At 39.5% G+C, this 25,504-nt stretch overlaps 1 protein-coding gene across 1 annotated transcript in view; it reads left to right on the top strand.

Moving 5' to 3' along the window:
• LOC118904403 (dynein heavy chain 8, axonemal) overlaps positions 1–25,504 on the top strand; it is a 325,133-nt gene that overhangs the window by 257,200 nt on the left and 42,429 nt on the right. Inside the window, exons 80-84 of the mRNA XM_036870462.1 lie at positions 4,748–4,821; positions 7,313–7,465; positions 7,833–7,988; positions 18,389–18,505; positions 20,359–20,460. Of these exons, the coding sequence (XP_036726357.1) occupies positions 4,748–4,821; positions 7,313–7,465; positions 7,833–7,988; positions 18,389–18,505; positions 20,359–20,460 (602 nt within the window). The remainder of the gene's footprint in view (positions 1–4,747; positions 4,822–7,312; positions 7,466–7,832; positions 7,989–18,388; positions 18,506–20,358; positions 20,461–25,504) is intronic.

The following is a 25,504-nucleotide window of genomic DNA, read 5'->3' as shown; positions in this document are numbered from 1 at the left end:
CAGAAGAAGAAATAAGTGGCATTCACACTGGAAAAGAAGAAGTAAAACCATCTCAATCTGAAGATGCCATGATTTTGTGTATAGAAAATCCTAAGTAATCCACCAAAAGAGTACTAGGGCTAATAAACAAGTTCAACAAGATTGCAGAACACAAGATCCTATTCGAAAATCCATTCTTTTTCTACACACTAGCAAGAACAAACCAAAAATTAATATATAAACAAACCAAAAATTTATATAATTATAAATACAATTTCATTTACAATATCATAAAAGATACTTAGGAATAAATTTAACAAAGAAGTGCAAAGCTTGTGTGTTGAAAACTACAAAACATAGTTGAAAAATTAAAGAAGATATAATAATGATAATAATGATGATGATGATAAAAATAGAAAGACATCCCATGTTCATGGATAGAAAGACTTTATTTTTTTACTGTTATTATTATTATTATTTTGGCCGTGCTGCCCAACTTGTGGGATTTTACTTCCCTGACCAGAGATTGAAACTGGGCCACGGCAGTGAAAGTGTTGAGTCCTAACCACTGGACTGCCAGGGAATTCCTGGAAGAGTTTAAATTGATAAGATGACAGCACTCTCCAAATTGATCTAACAGCTTTAAAGCAACTCCCATCAAAATCCCAGCTGCCTTTTTTTGGTGGAAATTGACAAGTTGATCCTAAAATTCATATGGAAATACATGGAACCCAGAATAGCCAAAACAACCTTGTAAAAGAAGAACAAAGGTGTAGGACTCACACTTCCTGATTTTTAAAACCTACTACAAAGCTACAGTAATCAGACAGAATGGTACTGGCATAAGGATAGACATATATTATCAATGGAATAGAATTGGGGGTCCAGAAATAACCCTCATTTATGGTCAGTTGTTTCTCAACAAGGGTGCCAGACCCTTCAATGGAGAAAGGACAGCCTCTTCAACAAAACATGCTGGAAAAACTAATATCTATCAATACTTCCAAAAGAATAAAGTTTGACCTTTATTTGACACCATATACAAAAATTAACTCAAAATTATCAGAGACATAAATGTAAGAGCTAAAACTATCAAACTCTTAGAAGAAAATGTAGGAATAAATCTTTGTGACTGAATTAGGCAGTAATTTTCTAGATATGACACTTAAAACATGGGAAACAAAAGATAAAATAGATAAATTGGACTTAAACAAAATTGAAAACTTTTGTCCTTCAATGAATACCATCAAGAAAGTGAAAAAGACAACCTATTAATACAATATGAGAGAAAATATTTGCAAATAATATATCTGATAAGGATCTGGTATACAGAATGTAAAAAGAACTTCTTACAATGCAAAAATAAAGAGTCAAATAACCTGGTTAAAAAACGAGCCATGGATTTGAATAGACATTTCTCCAAAGAAGATATACATATGGCCAGTAAGCACATGAAAAGTTACTCAACACCATTAATCATTAGGGGAATGGATATCAAAACTACAGTGTGATACCACTTCATTTCAAGATGGCTATAATCAAAAAAATGGACAATAGCAAGTGTTGACAAGGATGTGGAAAAATTAGAACTTTTATACATTGCTGATGGAACTGTAAAGTGGTGCAGCTGCTTTGGAAAACAGCCTGGCAGTTCCTCAAAAAGTTAAGCATAGAATTGCAGTGACCCAACAATTCTACTCCTAAGTCTATACCTAAGAGAATTGACAACATGTCCACACAAAGGCTTATACATGAATGTTCATAGCAGCATTATTCATACTAGCCAAAAAGTGGAAACAACCCAAATGTCCATCAGCTGATGAATGGATAAACAAAATATAGTACATCTGTACAATGGACTACTACTCAGCCATAAAAAGGAATGAAGTTGTGATGCATGCTACAATATGGATGAACCTTGAAAATATTATGCTAAGTAAAAGAAGACAGACACAAAAGGTCACATATTGCATAATTCCATTTATATGAAATGTCTAGAGTAGAGATAGAAAGTAGATTAGTGGTTGCTAGGGTGGGAGAGGATGATGGGGACTGCTAATGGATGTGGAGTTTCTTTTTGGGTTGATGAAAATGATCTGAAATTGGACAGTAGTAATGGTTCCACAACTCTATGAATATACTAAAAAAACATTGAATTGTAGACTTTAAAGGGGTAAGTTTTATGATATGTGAATTATATCTGTTTTTAAAGTTTGAGAAAATATCTATTGAGTATCTACTGAGTGCTATGCACTGTCTAGGTGCTGGATAAGCCACTGTGGTATAAGTCCCTTGTGGAGCTGATGTTCTAGTGTCGGGGGAAAACAGACAGTAATTAATTAACAAGTGAGTAAATAATATGCCAAAAAGTATATAATATGCTAAGAAAAAGTAGGGTAAGGGGCAGAGTGACGGGGATAGGTATGCTGTACTAGATCAGATGGTCAGGGAAGGCCTTGTTGAGAAGGTGAGGAAGACCTTGTTGAGAAGGTGAGGAAGACCTGAGATGTAAGGAATTAAGTCAGTGGAGTGTTTGAGGAGACACATTTCAGGCAGAGGGAATAGAGGTGAGGCTGGAGTGTGCCTGGGGAGGAGGGAGGAGGCCAGTGTGGCTGGAGAAGTGTGAATGAGTGGTGGTGAGATCCTGAAAAGTGTGTGTGTGTGTGTGTGTGTGTAGAGTGCGGCAGCAATGGGAGCCAATTGTGTAGGGTCTTAGAGGTAAGAATTTGAACTGGATTCTGGATTTTGTGCAGGATGAAATGAGAAGCCATCAGATGTTTCTGAGCAGAGGATGGACGTAATCTGATTTAGGATTCGACAGAATTCCTCTGTCTGCCATGGGAAGACTAACTAGTAGAGAAAAAGAGTGGGAGAGAGGTAACCAGTTAGTAGGCTACTGCAAGAATACAGGCAAGAGGTGATGGACCGGGGAATAAAAGTGTAGATGTCCACAAGTGGTCAGATTCTGGGTTTGTTTTGAAGGAATGCCTCTAAGTCTCCTCTTGACCACTTACCCAGGTCAAGATAAGAAACTCAGGCCACCTCAACAAAAACCAGTTCTTCCTTTTAAAATGTGTATTTCAGAAGAGTTGGAAGGACAGGGGAGATAGATTGTGGCTCATGCTCACATGTTAATACTTTTTGTCTCTATCAAACTTTCCTCCATTGACCTACCTAACATTTGTGGGTTCTTCTGAAACAAGAGGGGCTCTATCTCTTTGTACAGTTTGGAGGCTCCTCCCTTTCAAGTTCCACCTCTCCTTCCTTCTCCTATTATAGGGTGTGTGGATTCTTCTCAGATGCCCTGGGAGCACTGCCTGGTTCCCCTTGAGCAGGAGACATTCATGAGGGCGTTGGTGGGAAAATCCAGCTTTGTTCAGTGACCTTTGGACAATTGCAGTTCCCAGTTTTTCAAACAGTGCTCTGCCATCCTCTCTCAGGCACCCACTGCAGAGTTTCATCCTGTGACCCTGAGTCCACAAATAATCCTAATGCTGCACCCTGCAAACCCTCACAGAATCTCTGGTCATTAACCCCATGGTGCTATATTTTAAATGGTGTGCCCTGGCAACTTCTTCTCTGGTTCCTGACATACTTCTAACTCCACCCTGTGAATTTCTCTCATCCTCTGTGCCTTCTACCAGCAGTTTCCAAATCAGCCTCATTGTTCGCCCAGCTACAGCAGCCCTTTTTTCTGAGGATTCAGGCTCCTCCAGTAGAGTAGGGCAAAAGCATACACTGCTTCACAATGTCTCCATTGACCTCCTTTCCCTGTGCCTCTAGAGATCTAGAGATCATGCCTCTAAAATTCAAGAAGACCTGGGTCCACAAAGACTTGCTTAAAAGTTAATTTCCAATTCCAGTTTCACAAGCATGATTTAGAGACTTCTGCAATTTAGTGAATTCATGTGACAGGCACAAGTGTGGTTCTCTGCCTGGGACATCAAATTCACTAATGAGCCTAAATAGTGTATATTCTGCTGAATTATAATCACACCTCTAATCTTGGAGTGGTCTCCACTTTTTCTTCATGCTCAGTTACAAGATGGTGATTTAATCCTGAGGAACAGTTATCCCTGAATGTAGCCCTCATGGGGCTGAGCTGCCACAAGTTCCATCTTGGAAAATGGACAAATATGCAAACAAAACCCAAACAGACAGACAGACAAAACACTGCATACTTGACATTGTAAAAGAATAAAAAGCCAACTAAATCTTTACTGAAGCATCTGATAAAACACCAAAAAAATATTCTAATCAAAACATAGAACAGGGAACTCTACTCAGTGCTCTGTGGTGACCTAAATGGGAAGGAAATCTAAAAAAGAGTGGGTATATGTATATGTATAACTGATTCACTTTGCTGTACAGCAGAAACAAATACAACATTGTAAAGCAACTATACTCCAATAAAATTTAATTTAAAAATTTAGCAAAACTCAAAAATCCTCTTTCCCTCTTAATGCCTATGATAGCATTATAGCTGCCTCTCCCCCATCAATCTATCTCCTCGTTATCTCCAAAGACCCCAGAACTCTCTAAAAGACCTGCCTTGTGCCTTTTGTCTCTCTTTCCTTGTCCTTCCCTTTCCAGTTTCTGCTCCACTCATTTCTCTTATCAACACAACTGAAAGCCAGACTTGTTTGAATAACAAAGTCTCCTTAGAAGCCAAGGAGGGAGGGAGGCTATGACCATTCAGAAATTAATGTTTTGTCCCAATCCTGTTATAAAATTTATGTTTTATCATAGTGATCCTTCTGTGTTACAGAATGCAGAACTATCTCAATGGGGCAAGGACAAGAAGTACATGCTCGAAAGCTGATTCAGATGTCAATGCAGCAGGTACGTAGCAATGGACAACTACTCTTCATGCAACATTCTTGATATTATTCCTCTGGCCATCTGGTCTACTTAGGACCACCACAGTGATGGGTAAAGCGTTCTGCCTGCAATGCTCAATCATTATTTTTCATTTTTATTTATGTATATAGAGTCAACCTTTGATTTCATACAAATTTTAAACCTCCAGCTAGTTTGCTCCTGACATCCCCACAAAATACTTGTTCCATTTTCTATAGTATATGCTCCATTTTATTTTCACTAAATATTTTTTGATAATTTGGCAGCCACACTTTCTGGTTCCTAAAGGATGCAGCTCTATCAGTCTTGGAATGTCGTGTTCAATATTAATAGATAGTGCTTAAGAATTGACAGATTGAGACAGTCAAATTTCAATTTTCATTTAAAGTGAGACTTTCATTTTTCATTAATGGATAGTTTCAGGCAAATAAGAAATATTTGAGGGTGTTATGTTTAAATATTGATAATGGTTTTTATTGAAAATTGCAAGCTGGATGGAATGTTGAGAACTATTTTTCATCACACCTAATAAATACACAGGTCATTAATTTTCTAGAAATGGTAGATAGCAATTTCAGCAGCAATAAGAAATTGCACCATTTATAAAAATAAAATAAGATCTCGGTTTATTTTTAAGCTTTTGATCTCATAACGTCTGTAGCAACTTTGGTGCAGCTTTTCCCTGGGAATTAATGACTGGAGAGGGTTAATGGGCTAAAACTCTGCTTGGTTCATCAAAGTTTCAGGCTAGTCATTAATTCTCAAGTGCGCCAAGCCTTAATCTTTACCGCTTAATTAAATTCAATAATATATTGTATTTAATTTATATATATCGAAGAAATTTTATATAATTATTTTTAGTCAGATCAAATGATTCACTCTATTGAGTGATTTGACAGTTTGACTTTGGGCCTTAAATAATTTCTTTAGTTTCCATGAGTGAGAAACTTCTAAATTTGGTACAGCATTCACATTAACCTTCTTTGGAATATTAGCTTTTATAACTTCCATGTTCTGTGTCTTAAGGTAGGATAAATATTGATAATAATGGCATTATCAAACAAACAAACAACAACAATAACCCATGAATAGGTACAGCCACACTGCCACTTGAAAGATTTAGGATAAAGCTGACACTGTGGAATGCAGAGCAGGGAATCAGAGAGTAACTGGATCCACGATGACACAAACCAACCATGAAGTCCATCTTGGTCTAGACACCCCAGTTGTCTAGACCAACAAGTCCCCTTTGCTGCTTAAGCCAGTCTGAGTTCTGTTTTCTCTTGCAGTAGAAGGCGTATATACAGGCCTTACTATATATGCACTAAGCTCAATAATTTGTAGCTGTATTTATCTGATCTCATTATATAAGTATATCAAGATATTGTCTGGCTAATAAACTGTGTTCTTATAGAACTTTGACGGTCATGTGACTTAACATTGTTAAAGAAGGTTTTAACAAGTATTTAGATAGTGCTTAGAAAGTTTTGTGGTTTCAGGAATATCTGGGAGGAGTGATGACAAATAATAATACCATTAATATTATGGTAGCAAATGTCACCAAATGTATTTTATTGCCTCTGGTGAAATAAAATTTGTATTTTAAGTCAGGAGAAGAAAAATTAAGCATAAAATTCTCTCTCTGCTCATTTGGGCCTGCTCCCTCCCCTTTTAGTGTACAGTGTGCATCTGCATCACGTATTAACCAGACCTCCTCAAAGGTGGGAATGCCTGCTCAAATGCAAAGATCAATTTTTTTTCCCTTTCTTCTGACGCTAGCCAGGTAACTTCTTAAAAGATTAGCATGCTTTTCCAACTCTGCAGGGAGTCATGGTGACTTGTTGCTGGCTTTGTATCTTTGGTGAACCCCATGTGAAATGTCAGCATGTCATTTTGATGTATGATCCTTTGTCTCGAAAATGTATATGGCTCTGCCTTTGACTTCTAACAGGCAAGACAGTTCTCAGAGCTTCTGTCTCCCAGGCTATAATCCTCAGTTGTCTCAAATAAAATTCTCTCTTTTCTTCCTAACTTGATTGTTAATGAATTTTCGTCAACACCTCCAACTTTCATGAGGTAATGTGTATCTCTCTTTGTGACAGTGGACGACTTGGTTTTAGGCAGGACAATTTAAGTTACAAATTCCAAAATACCCATTCCCACCATTAGATGGTGCACACACTGTACTTAAACAAGTCTGACTTCAAATTTTAACTTTTGTTCCCTTCTAAACCAGGGGTGGCAGGATACAATCATTTTGAACCCACTTGATTCCAAGTAACCAGCTTTACAACTAACAGAAAAAAGAAGATTGTATTGACATATAACAATTTCATTAAAATATATGTGCTCAAAACAGAGTATTCTTATGCCCTGAGCAAAAGTTTTAAAAAATTTGCTTGTACGTTTTGTTTTATTAAAATGATAGCAAAAAAGTTATAAGGAATTAATATGAAATCATTTTTGAATACAGGGTGGCTGGGTATTACTGCAGAATTGTCACCTTGGCCTAGAATTCATGGAAGAATTGCTAGAGACATTAACTACCGCTGAAGCCAGCGATGATACTTTCCGAGTGTGGATAACTACCGAGCCCCACAATCGGTTTCCCATTACATTGCTTCAGGTTTGTTACTGTGAGATAAGTGTCTTTTCCTTGAGAGCTATACAAATAAAGATGGCACAGTTATGGTTATGGAAAGATGGCAAACATAACAGGGCTTTCTGGTCCAGTAGAGGCTGCGTTGCAAAATCTTATGCCATTATCGTCAAAATCTTGACTATAATTATCAAGATTATATGGTAAAGATTCCCACAGAAGAGTTATAAGACTCAGTATTAATTTATTGGGTTTTAGCTCTGATCAATGTAAGTAGCTTACACGGTGCCCATTTATGTACCATAAGCATATTGTTGGCTGATGTGTTGTAATTTCTATTTTATTCTTCACAGTAATTTATAGAAACAAAACTACTATTTGCTTTTTACGACAGACTTCTCTCAAATTCACTAATGAGCCACCCCAAGGTGTTCGCGCAGGTTTGAAAAGAACATTTGCTGGAATTAATCAAGACCTTCTGGATATCAGTAATTTACCCATGTGGAAGCCAATGCTTTACACTGTAGCATTTTTACACTCCACTGTGCAGGTAACTTCTGAGAGCAGTTTGCACATTTAGAGGATGCTAATGATGTTATGTTTGCCTCTCTGCTGCACTGTCTGCTCTCCTCACCTTGCTTTCTTTTTCCTTCATGGCACTTTTCCCCACCTGGCACAGGACATGCATATTTGTTTATGTATTTATGTGTCCTCCGGACGCCCCCCCCCCACCTTGGCCCCTAGAGTATAAGATTCTCCAGGACAATGACTTTGTTCTTTTGTAACTGCTGGGTCTCCCCCTGTGACAGCAGCAGCTGGGGCATTGCCAGAGCTCAATAAATATTTGTGGGATGAACAAACGGATTACTGTGATAGGAGCTTGGTCTTGAAAGTGCCTGTGCTGGCCAGGAATGTTATGTACACCATCTCATGTAATACTAACAGCCACCTTTCAATGTAGGATTTATCACCATCTTACAAGTGAGGAAATTGAGACTCAGAGAGGTTAAGTTCCTTCCTAAACAGTAGATCTAGGAGTCAAGCCCCATGCTGCCTGCCCTGGATACAAGTATGTTTCAACCCTCCTCCCACCGGTGACAGTAGTGGTGGTGTTGGGAAGAGGAGTCACAAGTGTCACCTGTCTTCTTCAGGTTGTTTGCTCTTTGCTTTTACTGTGTACTTATATAGTCATTTAATAATTTTATGGCTGCCCAGCAACATCTCTATGGGATTATCTTCATTTTGTTGTTGCTTTGTTCTATATTTGAATTTTGTATTTTGTTCTGTATTCGAAAGCTGTATAATTTTAATGTACTTGATTCACTCCTTGATTTCACAGAGAGATAAAGGGACTCCTTTAACTCTTTCTTACATTTCTTCTTTCCCTGAGGTTGGAATGAGGACAAAATGAATCAACTGGCTTAAACCAGGAGTCATGGTTCAACTGTGCACAGCGGCCGGCAGAGCTTGGCCTCATCTCTCCCCACCCTGCCCAAAGGTGGAGGGGAATTTGGTGTCCACCCTAGAAAATACAGGGCTTGTTTACCCGTAGGTTCCTTGTCCCCACCACTTTACCAGGTTTCATGCTGCCCAACAGAGAGGGCTGTTTAGAGGGGACAGCTGGTGTTTATCTGTCCCCCAACTCTGAGAGACTTAAAATCAGGTTAAACGCTTTGCGGGTGGTTATTTTTGTTAAGTTCCATTGTGGCCTTTGGATTGATTGTAAATTACAGCTTTAAAGTCACTGAAGCCGATTTCATATATTCTTATCTGGGAATTGTTGGGTTTGCTAGACCTTATCACACTCTAATACAAATATTGCTTTAAACTCTGTTATTTAAAGCCCAATTCACAAATAATAAATTTTATGATTCTTTTCCTAGTAGTGATGATTCAACTCTTCCACTGTGCTTATCACAGACAGATGACTGGGGGGTATTTTCCATATGGTCAACATGGCAACCTGTGTTTTTAGTGGCCATTATCCAAGGGCTAAAAAGAAGAACAGGACCACGGGCCAGTCATGGGGCCGAAGTGTGCTTACACTTAACGTGGCTTGTATTTGGGTTAAAACAGAAAAAATTCTCCACTGCTAAGGCCGTGAAGCTAACAGTGGCATGTCTATGAAAAAGAAGGTTGTGACGATCTCTTAAAATCCAATCATAGTGTGTTAGAAAGAGCACTTCATGGACAGTCAGGAAGCCTGGACTTTAGACCTGTTGTGACATCAATAAGCTACGTAAGGTTGGTCAAGTTACGTCCCTCTTGAGGCTTCTGTTTCCCCATCTGTGTGTTTAGAGGCAGAAGGAGGTGATCTTTCAAGATTTTTCCCATTTCTAACATTCTGTTGTCCAGTTCTATGACTATACAAGGAGTGCAGATCATTCAAGCATTTTTCCCTTGGTTCTAGTTTTATCAATTTCAGAAATGTTTACTGTGATATTGCCTAAACATATTCTTTTCTTGGTTAGGATAAAGCCAGCTTGATAGAAAAATCCAGAATCCTTTAGGGGCTTGTGGTCCTGGGTCAGCACCATCTGCATCACCTGGGGACTTGTAAGAGATGAATTTCAGGCCCCACCCAGACCTACTGAATCAGAATCTGCATTGTAATAAGATGCCCAAGTGATTCGTGTGCACATTAGAGTTTAACACACAACTGTTACAGGAAGGACTGTTCTGAATAGACAGATTGTGGCTTATATGTTTCTAGTGTTGGATATAATAGTTAAGTACCTGATTTTTTTTTAACATCTTTATTGGAGTATAATTGCGTTACAATGGTGTGTTAGTTTCTTCTGTATAACAAAGTGAATCAGCTATACCTATACATATATTGCCATATCCCCTCCCTCTTGCATCTCCCTCCCACCCTCCCTATCCCACCCCTCTAGGTGGACACAAAGCACCAAGCTAATCTCCCTGTGCTATGCGGCTGCTTCCCACTAGCTATCTATTTTACATTAGGTAGTGTATATATGTCCATGCCACTCTCTCACTTCGTCCCAGCTTACCCTTCCTGCTCCCCGTGTCCTCAAGTCCATTCTCTATGTCTGCGTCTTTATTCCTGTCCTGCCCCTAGGTTCTTCAGAACTTTCCTTTTGTTTTTTTTTTAGATTCCATATATATGTGTTAGCATACAGTATTTGTTTTTCTCTTTCTGACTTACTTCACTCTGTATGACAGTCTCTAGGTCCATCCACCTCACTATAAATAACTCAGTTTTGTTTCTTTTTATGGCTGAGTAATATTCCATTGTATATATGTGCCACATCTTCTTTATCCATTCATCTGTTGTTGGACATTTAGGTTGCTTCCATGTCCTGGCTATTGTAAATAGTGCTGCAATGAACATTGTGGTACATGACTCTTTTTGAATTATGGTTTTCTCAGGGTATATGCCCAGTAGTGGGATTGCCGGGTTGTATGGTAGTTCTATTTTTAGTTTTTAAAGGAACCTCCATACTGTTCTCCATAGTGGCTGTATCAATTTACATTCCCACCAACAGTGCAAGAGGGTTCCCTTTTCTCCACACCCTCTCCAGCATTTATTGTTTGTAGATTTTTTGATGATGGCCATTCTGACCGTTGTGAGGTGATATCTCATTGTAGTTTTGATTTGCATTTCTCTAATGATTAGTGATGTTGAGCATCCTTTCATGTGTTTGTTGGGAATCTGTATATCTTCTTGGGAGAAATGTCTGTTTAGGTCTTCTGCCCATTTTTGGATTGGGTTGTTTGTTTTTTTGATATTGAGCTGCCTGAGCTGCTTGTATATTTTAGAGATTAATCCTTTGTCAGTTGCTTCATTTGCAAATATTTTCTCCCATTCTGAGGGTTGTCTTTTCATCTTGTTTTTGGTTTCCTTTGCTGTGCAAAAGCTTTTATGTTTCATTAGGTCCCATTTGTTTATTTTGGTTTTTATTTCCATTTCTCTAGGAGCTGGGTCAAAAAGGATCTTGCTGTGACTTACGTCATAGAGTGTTCTGCCTATGTTTTCCTCTAAGAGTTTTATAGCGTCTGACTTTACATTTAGGTCTTTAATCCATTTTGAGTTTATTTTTTGTATGGTGTTAGGGAGTGTTCTAATTTAATTCTTTTACATGTAGCTGTCCAGTTTTCCCAGCACCACTTATTGAAGAGGCTGTCTTTTCTCCATTGTATATTCTTGCCTCCTTTATCAAAGATAAGGTGGGTTTACCTCTGGGCTTTCTATCCTGTTCCATTGATCTATATTTCTATTTTTGTGCCAGTACCATACTGTCTTGATTACTGTAGCTTTGTAGTATAGTCTGAAGTCAGGGAGCCTGATTCCTCCAGCTCTGTTTTTCTTTCTCAAGATTGCTTTGGCTATTCGGGGTCTTTTGTGTTTCCATACAAATTGTGAAATTCTTTGCTCTAGTTCTGTGAAAAATGCCATTTGTAGTTTGATAGGGATTGCATTGAATCTGTAGATTGCTTTGGGTAGTATAGTCATTTTCACAATGTTGATTCTTCCAATCCAAGAACATGGTATATCTCTCCATCTGTTTGTATCATCTTTAATTTCTTTCATCAGTGTCTTATAGTTTTCTGCATACAAGTCTTCTCCTGATTCGTTAATCGATGAATTGATTCCTCCAAATTTACCTGGATATCCCTTGATTTATACAAACACGATGTATATACTTTTTTCCTTGCAGAAATTGAAAAAAAGAAGAGGGAATTGGTTCATGTCACATAATATGAAGCTTCTGGGCTGGGGAGAGTGTTGCTGAAACTCAGCCTCTGTTCACTCTTGCTGAGTAGAAATGTGGAGACAGAGCTTTGGGTGAAGTAGAAAAGAATAGCTTTATTACTTTGTCAGGCAGAGGGGATCACAGCAGGCTAATGCCCTCAAAACTGTGTGTACCACCCTGGAGGGGGTAGTGAGGAGTCTTATAGTGTTCAAGGAACAGGGCGTGGTCAGCTCATGGGCATTCTTCTGATTGGTTGGTGGTGAGGTAATTGGGAGTCAACATCATCAATCGTTTGGTTCCAGCTGGTCTGGGGTCTATGTGCTTGTGGGCAGAATACAGTTAACCTATTCCACCTGGTGGGGGTTTCAGTGTCTATAAGACAGCTCAAAGGACATGGCTCAGAATATTATCTATAGTCCTTGAGGAAGAACTAAAGGTCCTTGACTTTGTTTAATGACTAAAGCATTATTATTTTGTCTTGTTTTTTCTTTTCTTTTTGTATTTTCTCACCTCTCTGATTAAATTTATTCTTTGACTGAAGTTTTTCTACAGACAATAGGCAGGCGGAGGACATGGGTGGGGTGTTCTATCCTGGGAAGGCCTCAGAGGTTCCTGCTCGGTTACAAGGGGTTCATGCTGGAATGCATAACACATGAGAATGCAGGACCTAGTGGTAAAATAGCCAACCCCTGCCTGCCCTCCAATGTGTTTCTCTTACTGAATCAAAGTTTGGCATCATGCCATCAACTCACCCTAGCTCAAGAGCATCACGTGTTATGTGGACCCTACTCTTGTTGCAGAGGACAAAGTGAGCATCCCTCCTCTCCTATAAGAAGGGGAAATAGATTTGGCTGGTCAAGGACAACTTTCTTGGGTAGGAGAGTGGTGGAGGGTGTCTTGGGATGGGAGCAGGATTACCCAGTAGGAGGGGGTGCGCTGGGTGCTGCCATGGGAACCTGCATAGTTGCACCAGCCACTTCTGCACTAAGCTCTGCTTGCTTCCTACTCCCCCTGGCTTTCCTCCCCTCTCCTCCAGGAACTTGACATCCACGTTGGCCAGGAGGTTACTGCGGCAGCGGCCGCTCTTGCTGCAGTCGGCTGATGTCTCTGTCTCAGCCAGCCAGCCCTCCTGCCCTCCCCATGGGAGCCTTTCACCCCCAGCACCATGGGGCATGCCTCCGCTTATTTGGCCACTACTTCCTGAGAACGTTTCCCGCATCCTCTTTTATTTATTTATTTATTTATTTATTTATTTATTTATTTATTTATGGCTGTGTTGGGTCTTCGCTGCTGCGTGCGGGCCCTCTCTAGTTGCAGCGAGCAGGGCCCACTCTTCTCTGCAGTGTGCGGGCCTCTCACCGCAGCAGCTTCTCTTGTTGTGGAGCACGGGCTCTAGGCGCGTGGGCTTCAGCAGCTGTGGGACATGGGCTCAGTAGTTGTGGCTCACGGGCTCTAGAGTGCAGGCTCAGTAACTGTGGCTCACAGGCCCAGTTGCTCTGCGGCATGCGGGATCCTCCCAGACCAGGGCTCAAACCCATGTCCCCTGCATTGGCAGGTGGATTCTCAACCGCTGCACCACCAGGGAAGTCCTCCTGCATCCTCTTGAAGATGACTCTAGGGGGAAACTTCCCTCTGGCCTCAATATTCTCTCTCTACATTTTGCCAGAAACTCCAGTGTAGCACTGTTCTGGCCTTCAGAGCAAGCCCACACTCACCCTTCAGGATTTTAATTTTAAATATACCTTCCTCCAAAGTCTTGGTCTTCTGAAATTCAACAATTCTTCTTCAACAATTCCATTTGTAGTCTCCTCCCAACACCTCCTGCAGGTCACGATAACATTTCCTGTTTTGTTCCTATTGATAGTCAATATACTGTCCCTTGTAGTGCAGCACATTGGACCCGTGAGCATCTTAAGCAGTGGTCCTCAGCCATTGCCTGGGCCCCAGAATCCCCTGGAGGAGGCATCGGAGTGAAGAGCTCAGACCATTTAAAAACTTCCCAAGTGATGCTAATATGCAATGAGAGTGGAGAATAACTCCCAGAGAGCCACTGCCCTTCAGGGAGGAGTCTTTAGTCATTTTTATGACCTTTTCATGGTTTGGCTATTTCTCCCCCGCACCTTGGCTCACCCACATTGAAGCCCACATTTGGGACTTTTCTTATGGCTTATACACAACTTTGTGAGGTTTACTGCAAGAATCTTTGATTAGGAGCTCTAAGGGCCTGCAGTGGCAGTTGCAAACTTGGAAATTTTCCCATGGCTCTTAAAATATTTGTTTAATATTTAATAAAAATGGCCATATCTATGGGGCTCAGAGAGTACCACTGTTAACAGTTCCTCATTCAGAAAAGTGTTCACTTCTCTGACATATTTTTTAGGTTTAAGCCTTGACAAACACTCCCTTCAAATTTAATACTGTGTATACCAGTTCTCCCTTTGGGGAGGCGTGATTATAAAGTTCTTAGTGCAGATCTCTTCAAAATAATTACAGTAACATGATACAGATTTTTGAAAAGATCTTTTACACGTACCTCTGTAGTGTTTCCCAGTGGTTCTGACCATTTCTGTTAATTATTTTTACCTATTCAAGTTTCCCTTATATTGTCTAGTATAGATTGCATTTTTCATCTTATGTTAACTCCAGTTATTAAATAAATAGTTAGTGATGCTCCAAAGAGAGCTTTGTTTTGAAGATGGGACTGAAGTGAATCTTCACTGGACTGTGGGAGGGGGGGATCATTGGACTGAGGTAGATTCTAACATAAAACTGGAAATAGCTTTGACATCATTAAAATGATGACTCCATTGAACAGCTTCTCTTCGGTGTTCTAAGGAGGATTCCAAGTTTTCTATATTTCACTAGTAGTTGTGTTTTATATATTCTTTGGAATGAAAAGAAGGAACCTTATTGGTTCAATGTAGTAGGGAGTAGACTAGTCTTCCTAAAATCATCACTCTCCAACTTAATAATAGATAATAACACCCTTCTGTTGAGTCAGGTTTTAGCTCTTTCTCCTGACATCAAATCTGTCTACGTTTCATCCCTGAATCATCACGTGGGGATGTAGTTGCAGCTACTCACCAGAGGTTGTCCTCTGCTGCAGTGGCACAGTCCTGCAGCCTCCTTCTGGACGAATCGTGAACTTTGCATTCCTGTCTTTGCTCCCGACATTTGCCAAACCCGGAATTCTTTTCTCCCTTCTTTTCAAAGACCAGCTTCAGTTTCATTCTTCTCAGGAGCCCTTGATTGAATATCTTCTTCAAGCTTATCACCTGTGAAAATTTGACAGTTAATTATATTTACTACTGTGTTGTCCTTTCCTGTTTTGTCTTATTTTCTCAACTAGATTAAAACTTCTTGAAAATACACTGATTCTAATATTTTTCTATTATTGGACTCATCCTAATATTTTTCTAAACATAAGACTCATCCTATTGTTTCAAAAATACTAATTGGATTGGAGAGATTCAATATGCCAAATATTCCAAATTCTAGCAAAGTCCTCTGTTTTTGAGCTTCCAAATGAGTTCTTAGGTCCCAGTGGTTTGAGTCTACCCTGATATTATTCCAAGATCATACTTAGGAGTTGTTTTTTTCTTTATTGTCACTTATAGGGGTCAGTGAGTAAAAAAAAAAAAAAATAGCAAGAAAGTGAAATGACCTCATTTGTGAAAGAAAAGACACCATATTTTGTCTTTTTTTCTAAAAGGAGTTAAACAGTTTATGACTTTAGTGAACCAACCTAAAAACTGAACATTTTAAATAAAAATTGATAGTAAGTAACATAAAATGAAGCAAACCTCAGATTAGGGCAATTTTCAAAGATCACATTTTAAGGAGCAACTGAATTGTAATTGCTCAGTGCATGTAAAGGAGAGTGTTTCCACAGAGCCAACTTAAGCAGCTTCAGTAATTGGAAAGAAAGAATTGTTTTTCATTCAGTATCCTACCTAATTGAACAGTAAATTTTAAAAACTAAGTCAAAACAGGTAAAACTGTTTTAGAGTTGTTTCTCTGTTTTTAAACAATGGGAAAACATTTGTGTTTGGTTCGTAAGTGGTTAGCATTCTTCTCTTTGAAGCCCTCAAGGTGGAAGAAATCCCAGAGCCTCAAGTGTTAGCTGAATGCATTTTCATGTTAGCACCCCATAGACCCTCCAGGCCCCCCTTGCTCCTAGAGCAAACTGGAGGAGGCTCACCTCAGTGCTTTTTGGGACCCACGCAAGAAATTCAAAACCACATGTCAGCTTCCTAATTGACCCTCCGGAGAGTGACAGAGAGTGCCTTTCATTCTGATAATAATCAACTCACATGTTTGTTTATTAGACAACCATGATCCTTCTCCCGAGGCGCAGGTACAAAAGGGGAGACAAAAATGGGAGATATGTCTCCTCCTGTCAAGTCCTCCTCCCGACCCCGTGGCTCCTCCTCATCTTCTCTGTGTTCAAGGTGGAAGATGGTGCTTCACAACTCCTGAGTTTACAAACCTCTCTAGTTTAAGCTCTGACTAGGACAAACTCTGAATACTTGTTCTGAACTCTAAGTCCAAATTCCTGGGAGAAGGGATAGTGCTGGCTCTTCTTAGGCTGGTTGTTCACCTTTGGTCTAATTAGCTAAGGAGTAGGGAGTCACGCCATGCAAATGTCTAACACCTGACAGCCTAACCTAAAGAAGAACAGCTCTAGAAATAACGCTAGTAGTTGACATTTTTAAGGGTTGTTTGCCCTCAGTCTGACCTCCCAGGGTGGACAGCTGGACCCAGATTAATTTTGATGTTTTATTTAATATCTTAAAAGAGGACTTCCTGGTGGCGCAGTGGTTAAGAATCCGCCTGTGAATGCAGGGGACATGGGTTCGAGCCCTGGTCCAGGAAGATCCCACATGCCGTGGAGCAACGAAGCCCATGCACCACAACTACTGAGCCTGTGCTCTAGAGCCCAAGCTCCACAACAAGAGAAGCCACCACAATGAGAAGCCCGTGCACCACAAGGAAGAAGAGTAGTCCCTGCTCACCGCAACTAGAGGAAGACCGTGTGCAACAATGAAGACCCAATGCAGCCAAAAATAAATAAATAAATAAAATAAATTTATATAAAAAAATCTTAAAAGCATATCCTAAAAAATCAGTAATTAAAGCTTTGCACATTCTCAATTTCTTTTCTGACTTGTCCATGAATATGTCCAAACTGCAATTCATTTAGATTCCTTTAAATGGTAGTGTTATTCAAGATCTAAAGCATAGAACAGCTGCAAGAAGAAGTATTGGACTGGCTTGTGAAAACAATGTGTGTGTGTGTGTGTGTGTGTTGGGTTAGGGAAGGCAAAAGAGAGAAAAGTTAGTATACATTTAGAGGTAGAGAAGTAGAATTACATCTTCCCGTAGATGTATTAGAATTCTACTCTCCATATGGAGAGGCACTAGGGTCAAACGTCTAGGAGCTAACCTGAATAAATAATTGGACCTTTCTTAGAGAGACTGATTGTGTGCTGAGGCAGGGAAAGCTGATAGTATGATAATGTTTGAGTTAATCCGTGTTGTTTGCTAGGTGATGAGGGCCTGGAAATATCAGTTCTAACACTCACATACCTTTAAAATGGTCTCCAGATTATCAAAGCAATTGAGTCATTTGGCCTGAGCCCCATTTGATTATTTATGAGTAATTTGGCGATTTGAAACAGCCGCTGTTTCACAGGAGAGAACAAATGAAGGCAATATGAATGTTTTAAGAGAGAGATGTCATGTTTTACCATAGAAAATGTTTAGTTTTCAAAATCTGAAACTGCAAGATTACAAAGTGAAACTAGCAGGGAGTCTAAATGCCCTTGAGTGCTTAAGTCATTCACCTTAAAAAACTAAAATTCAAACCCTTGCATTTAACATTTGAAACTTTCAACAGTCCAGTTTAGAATAAATTAATTCATTCAACAGATATTTATTGAGCACCTACTGCACTTTTTGAGTTGACAATGGAGACCTACACTTTTTAAACCCAAGAACTCCAATTTGGCAAATATTTGGAGATTTGCTCTTGTAAGCTTTCTAGAGCCAAGGAGTAATATCTCTAATTGTTACTATATCCAAAATCATATACTGTTCTTTTATGATGTCAACTTATTTCAATATCATGCCTTACTTTTACTGTACTTTATGTTTTAATAATAAAAACAGGTATCAGCTGCAATACAATTTAAAACTCTCTCAATACTTACTTTTCTCTGTTGTTTTTAAGGAGCGACGCAAATTTGGTCCCTTAGGATGGAATATTCCTTATGAATTCAATTCCGCTGACTTTTCAGCCAGCGTTCAGTTTATTCAGAATCACCTTGATGAATGCGATATTAAGAAAGTGAGTGAAATTGTTTCTTTTTTCTGTCTTCATTGCCATCCTTAAATCAAAGTTCTACAGACATTCCCGGTCTGGGATATGCAGTGGCCCTGCTGAGGTTCCCCCCAGCTCTCCCAAAGGGGACCAATCATTCCAATCACCTGTTTACTGGTCCAGCCATTTCGACTCACACCCCTACTGCCCATAGGAGCGCACTGGGACTCTCCATCTCACACTTGTGTCCCCCTCCACCCCATCTCTCTCTCTCTTGAGCTCATGCACAACAGAGGCAGAGCCCTGACAAAGGAACTCATTGTGTTGAGAAACACCACAGCCTTCTTCATGTCACATCCAAGTGCCACAGTGCACTTCAAGAGAATGTATACCTTAAATCAGACTTTTCTTCCTTTATCTCACTCATGCTTCCTCAGAATCCTCAGAAATGAGAATATCTCCCAGCCCATGTAAAAGTTCTTTTGTACCTTAAGTCACATCTTAACAGATGCTTAAGCTTATGCAGATAAATAGCAATGATTTGAATAATGGTCACTGGTCCTTGTGTAACACTTCACAGTTTTCAAAGTGCTCGCATGTGCAGGGTCTCGTTTTTATTTTCACAACTCAGTGAGGTAGATACCCAAGGTGTTACTATGATTCCCATTTTACTGATGAGGTACTAGACAAGAGAAGACAATGGACTTCCTCCAGGTCACCGAGCTAAGAACAGAAACCCAGTTGTCCTTTCACATAAGTGTTGCAAGGAGTTGGAAATCTGTTTTTTCCATGATCTTGAGGAATTTTATGAGCCTCTCAGAGCCTGTTTCCTCATCTATAAAACGGCCATGGTTTCTGTGAGGAATAAATGAGTTAGCATTTGTGAAAGCACAGTGTATGGTACATAATCAGGGCTCAATAAATACAAGTTTCCTATTGTCTCTCCCTCTCTTCCTTCTCATAGTAGATCTCGAAGATAATCATACATTCTGCAGTATCAGTATGATGACAGTGAGCCATGATGAATTATTACACGGGTAGGGGGGAAATCTAGAATCAAACCATAATTTTTCTTAGAAATTACAAAGGGATATTAAATTGAGTAGGACATTTTGATGAAAAATTATGTCATATGGGTTCGTATTCTGGTACTGTTTATCATTTTGGTATATACAAATGACAGTTACCTTGAAATAGTTGCTTTGAAAGGCAATGAAGCTGAAAAATAAAATTTTAACCAAGAGAAAGTAAATAAAAATTAAGCATCCTTACTTCTCCTACCCCAAATGTATTGAAGCATTTTTTAAAATAAAAAAAACTATTAATATCTGAAATGTATTGCTAGTGTAAGAGTGCTATGGAAATTAATAAATACTTTGATGTAGTCATAGCTCACATAATGAAACAGGAAAGGATTGCATTGTAGAAAAATCTTGTGAATAATGTTCTAGTTGTTCTTATACTGTTTCAGAAAATATATTACTAAGAAAGCATATTAAAGCATTGATTACTTGATTTTTCTCCTTTCTTCACTAAATGTGACTTTTTTCTTCTCTAACAGCTTGGCATTACTATAATGAGTATTACAGGTAATTACATCCACAGATTGAAAAATAGTCTTTTTTTCCCCCTATTTTAAATAATCAATGAGCAATATATTCACCAACGTTTAGTACTGTAGATTTTTCTTTGGTGAACAAACCATGGAAGTTCCAGTCATGTAAGAGCAAAAGAGTTATTAATATAAGATAATGAGTAATTTAAAATGCAGTCTAGCTAGTGCTTCCTTTTCCAGACCTTTCCTTTAGAGGAAGATCCAAAATGTTTAGAACTATTTGTTTGGGTTGACAATGAATAATTCTTTTCTGTTTTTAATAAAGGGCGTGTCGTGGAGTACTGTTCGGTACATGATCGGAGAAGTACAATATGGGGGCAGAGTCACGGACGACTTTGATAAACGTCTGCTTAATTGCTTTGCTAGAGTAAGTCAGTTTAGAAAAAAAAAGCATGGTTGTACATCTCATTGCATCTTCCTATTAAACAGAATATTTTTTGTTTGTAGCAGGTAAGCCAAATTTAAAGGGGAAAAAAAATATAGAGCAGAGCTGCTGAAAAGAATCAGCCAACCAAACCAAACCAAAACCAAACCAACTAACAATCTACTTGTGGTCCAGGATAGAACAAAGGTCAACTCTCAATGGTCTATGAATCTTCTCCTGTATAGATTAGCTGCTCATGTCCACGGTCTCTCCCCACTTCCCCTCCTATAAAAATACTGGACATGATATCTCTGCCTTTTTCTCTGATTGCAAGTCTTCAGGGCAATTTGAAGCCCCAAGATAAGTGATTGGAGAATGAGCCAAAATTTGAGTTTTCTCATCTCTTTCCATTAGGACAGACAATTGAAAATTCATGAAGTGTTCACTTTTTCCTCTGTGCCCAGTAAAATCTGCATATATCATGTGGGTAAACATTTTCTAGAGAATATTATTCTTAGCAATTCTGGCTTTCACATCAAGGGTGAATAGTATAAGTACATCTACCAGATTCAAGTTATTCCTAAAACTTTTACATGTTAAAGAAGCAAAATACATTACCTGAGCGGAAAAAAATCAGATATAGGAGTACTTTACGGTTATCTGATTTCTTTATATTAGGATCTAAGTTGTTAATTCTTTGATTTTTTTTTCCCCTTTTAACAAAATTAAGACCTCAACAACAAGTCATAAGCTTTGAGGGTATTTTGGTAAACTGGAGGTTGACCAGAAATCTGAATTTTTTTTCAACCCTTACTAATATTTGCAAGTTTTTCTTAAAGCTGAATGTGGAGAAAGGTGGATGATAAGCATTGGTAAGGATGTGTGGAGGCAGATCTGGTACAGATCTCTGGGGAAGCAATTGGGCAAAACTTACTGAAACTAAGTATCCTAGGTAAACATACCAGAACATTTCTAGAAAAAGTCCATGAATGGATATGTATAAAAATGTCATGGCAATATTGTGTGTGGAGCTGCAGGTGACCATCATAGGTTGGGTTCTCCAGAAACAGACTCTGAGATGGAGATCTGCTTGTGGGTCATCCCTTCCCCCAGGGCATGATCTTGGTTGAGGCGGCTCCCTTCTGCCAGGGCAATTCCTGGGAGGGACAATGTTGTGAGCCCTCAGTAGCCAGTACTCCAGACAGCTGGGGGAGCGAGTGCCTAGGTCCTGGAGAAGGATCTGGTAGAGCATTACAGCATCCACTGTGAGGCTGAATAAGCCTAAAAGAATAGATAAGAAGCCTAAGAGAATAGATAAGCAGTAGTGGGTGAGCACATGTAATACTACTGCACACCCTTCAAGGGTGCAATCTGGTGGCACTTAGTCATATCAAGCATGTATGGGGACTTCCCTGGCAGTCCAGTGGCTAAAATTCCACGCTTCTACTGCAGGGTGGGAGCAGGTTCGATCCCTGGTCGGGGAACTAAGATCCCACATGCCGTGTGGCGTGGCCAAACTAAGATTAAAAAAAAAAAAAGAAGCGTGTATGATATGACTACCCTCTGAACCAGAATCCCACTCTTGAGTGTATGTCCCAGAGGAATTCTCAGACAAGTCTGTGGACATGTACAAAGATATTATTCATAGTATTGTTTCGGATAGTGGGAAGTTGAAAGCAACCTGGGAGTCTGTCACAGAGGAATAGATGAGTTAAATGTTATAGATGCCTATCATGGAATACAATGCAGCACTTGGAAGAAATGATCCATATGACATCATGCATAGATCTTAGGAACATAGTGTTGAGCGCAGAGCTTTAAAAAATAAAATGAGATCTATAAAGTGGTACATGTATATTTCTCAAGGATAAATACACGAATTCAAGGACGTACATCAATATCTTTAAACAGAAGCCCTCAAAGGGAAGGAGACTGGGAGTGGATATCAGGGCTGAAGAGGGGAAAACTAAAATAAAAAGGGTCTAGAGTCATGAGAATAATAAAATGCAGGAGTATGATAAACTCACCTCTGTATCTGAGGTTCAAAAGAGGAAAAAAAAAAAAAGATGTCTTGGTAAGCATACTTTGTTTTAGAATAACTGTACAAGTACCTAAAATTGGAGTTTTGGCACTGGAGACTGTGAGAGGCGGTTAGATTCTGGATATATTGTACAGATACTACCTGCAGAATGCTGATGGGGAAGGAAGGGGGAAGGAAGTGGGGGTGGTCAAGGATCACTCCTAGTTTTGACCTAAGCAGCTAGATGGAGAATGGGACTATTTACAGAGAAGGGAAAGAACTGAAGGGAAAGAATGAGTTTTATTGGCTGGGGGTAGAAATTAGGAATTCTGTTTTGATTGTGTAAACTTTGAGATGCCTACTGGACACCCAAGTGCAGTTGTCTAAGACTGTAAGCTCCATAAGGGCAGGCACTTTGCTTGTTTACATCACTGCCAAATTCCCAGCACCTGGAATGGAATCTTTCACATAGTAGGTGCTCAGTAAATATTTGTTGAATAAGAGAATGAATGAAGATAAACAAGGCAGTTGGATTTACAGGTGTGGAGCTCAGGAGAGAGCTCAGGGCTGGAGAAAAAGATTTGGAATTTGTCTTATACAGATGGCATTTAAAGTCAAGATATTAGATGAGATCATCATCTAAGAAGAAAGTGTAGAGAAAGGGAAGGAAAAAAAAAAGAAGCTAAGGACAAGGCCCTGAGTATTTTAATGTATTGAGAAAGAAGAAATGTCAACTGAGAGAGGTCAAGGAAGATGAGGAAAGGGAATTGACCTTTACTTAGTATTTGCTTAATAAATTAAAAAAAAAATTTTAACCTACTTTAAAAAAAATATGTAAGATAGCCCAGTATAGAAAAGCATAAACATTCAGCTTAATAAATTTCTTCAAATAGGCATAGAATGTGAATGACTAGGGAGGCAAAGGCCTGTCCTCTGCTGCCACTTTACCCCAACCATGTTATCCAGAATTGCCTGAGTGAAAATCACTTCAATTGTAAACCGGTGCCTTCAAATGGGATCCTCTGTCCCTATGACTTTCAATTTGGGGCTTATCTTTGAACACTTATTTGTTTTCTCTGTTCTCAGCATCTTATGGTATGTCTCCCTTAAAACCAATAATTGTAGAACCTTATTCACTGTCCTTGGAGGATGACTGCTTAGTTTTGTAGGGTACCTTCTAGAGTCTCCCAAAGTAATTCCATGTAGACTTCATACTCTGTATTTTGATTATACCAAAAACGTCCTCCAAATTTGGTGAAACTCAACTAGTTTTGTGTTTTTGAGTCTAGCTATTTGTGGATTTACAATTTATACTTTTGTACTTTATAAATAAAGTAGTGGAAAAACAAGAGGAAACTTCATTTTCCTTTTATACACATATGTCATCTGGCAACACAAAACTCAGTGTGGTCATTTGTTGTCTGTGTGCTGAAGACCCCAGGGCCTTTGCCCCCCTGGTCATCCACATCACTAAAAACCTAATCTTTATAAATAATGACCATAATCATAGCACTGTTTTTCTTTAATGACTTTCAACTGCTCCCCATTTCTTAAGTTAAGCACTAGTCCTCACCCTGATATCCATAGTCATCCACAATGTGACCTCACTTCACTTTTTCTGTCTGATCTCTTATCACTGCATTATATTTACCTTAGGGTAAATACGGTGATTTCATCATTTACCCAACCTGCCTCACATTTTTGCATCAGTTTTTTTGCATGTGTGTTCTCCCCAATCACAAGTTCCTTTGTCAAAATTCTATCTTTCAAGGCTTATCTCCAAAATCACCTCCTAGATAAAGCTTTACCTGACATCCATCTGGCTAATCTTTTTTTTTTTTTAAAGGAATTCCTTTATTTTTATTTTTTATTTATTTATTTATTTAATAATTTATTTACTTTTGACTGTGTTGGGTCTTTGTTTCTGTGTAAGGGCTTTCTCTAGTTGCGGCAAGCGGGGGTCACTCTTCATCGCCGTGCGCGGGCCTCTCACTATCGCGGCCTCTCTTGTTGCGGAGCACAGGCTCCAGACGCGCAGGCTCAGTAATTGTGGCTCACGGGCCTAGTCGCTCCGCGGCATGTGGGATCTTCCCAGACCAGGGCTCGAACCCGTGTCCCCTGCATTGGCAGGCAGATTCTCAACCTCTGCGCCACCAGGGAAGCCCCCATCTGGCTATTCTTTCTTCTTGGCTTTAAGCCTCCTTAGTACTTTGCTTATTTTTATTTCCTCTGTCTCTTACCTTAGTGCACTTTATCTTGTGGTTATTATGTAACTGGCTTATCTCTCTACTGTGTCACAAGCTCCTTGAAGGAAAGGACTGTGTGTGTCTCATCTTTGCATTCCGTTCCTTTTCTAAGCTCAAGGCCTTGTGGACAGGAGTTGAATAGGATAGAACTGTGATGAGTAAAAAATGAAGAAAACCAGTACACAGAGTATTTCACTGGAAATGGACCTAAAAAGAGCTGGAAGAAGAAGGATATGGAGGGACGATACTAGAGAAAGTGTGACCAACCGAAGGAAGGCACAATCCCCCTCTCTTTTCACGTGGAGTCCTCTGAGTGATTCAGACATCCTGCCTGCATTTCTGCTCCTCCCATCATCCCATTATTTCCCTCCCTACTGGGAAAATCACTCCGTTAGACACAGAAGTTATTGCCTCAAATGAGGCTCACAGGCATTCAGCATTTTTTTTTTTCCTCTTCAGAATAAGTCTATTCACACCAAGTATATATCTGTTCTCTCACTGTTACCTTACAGATAATCAGTTCATATGGAATGAGAAAAGGATGTCTAAAGGAAAACAGTAAGATGGTTGGATATATTTGGTTCTTGTGTCCAGGGACATAACTTAATTAACAGAGGGAGCTCTCCAGCTCAGGGTGGGAGGGGAGACGTTTGTAAGAAGTTTTCCTGCTCATGTGCAGTGCTCAGCGCCACTGTGAGCCACGCTGAGCACAAGCATGAGCCCTGTCTGGGGGGAGAAAGGAGGCGGTGAAAATGCCCAGATATGCTCTCGTGTGTGTGTG

This window comes from Balaenoptera musculus, chromosome 11 (genome assembly GCF_009873245.2).
Source record: "Balaenoptera musculus isolate JJ_BM4_2016_0621 chromosome 11, mBalMus1.pri.v3, whole genome shotgun sequence".
Lineage (NCBI taxonomy): Eukaryota > Metazoa > Chordata > Mammalia > Artiodactyla > Balaenopteridae > Balaenoptera > Balaenoptera musculus.
This window is presented reverse-complemented; position numbering and strand designations above follow the sequence as displayed.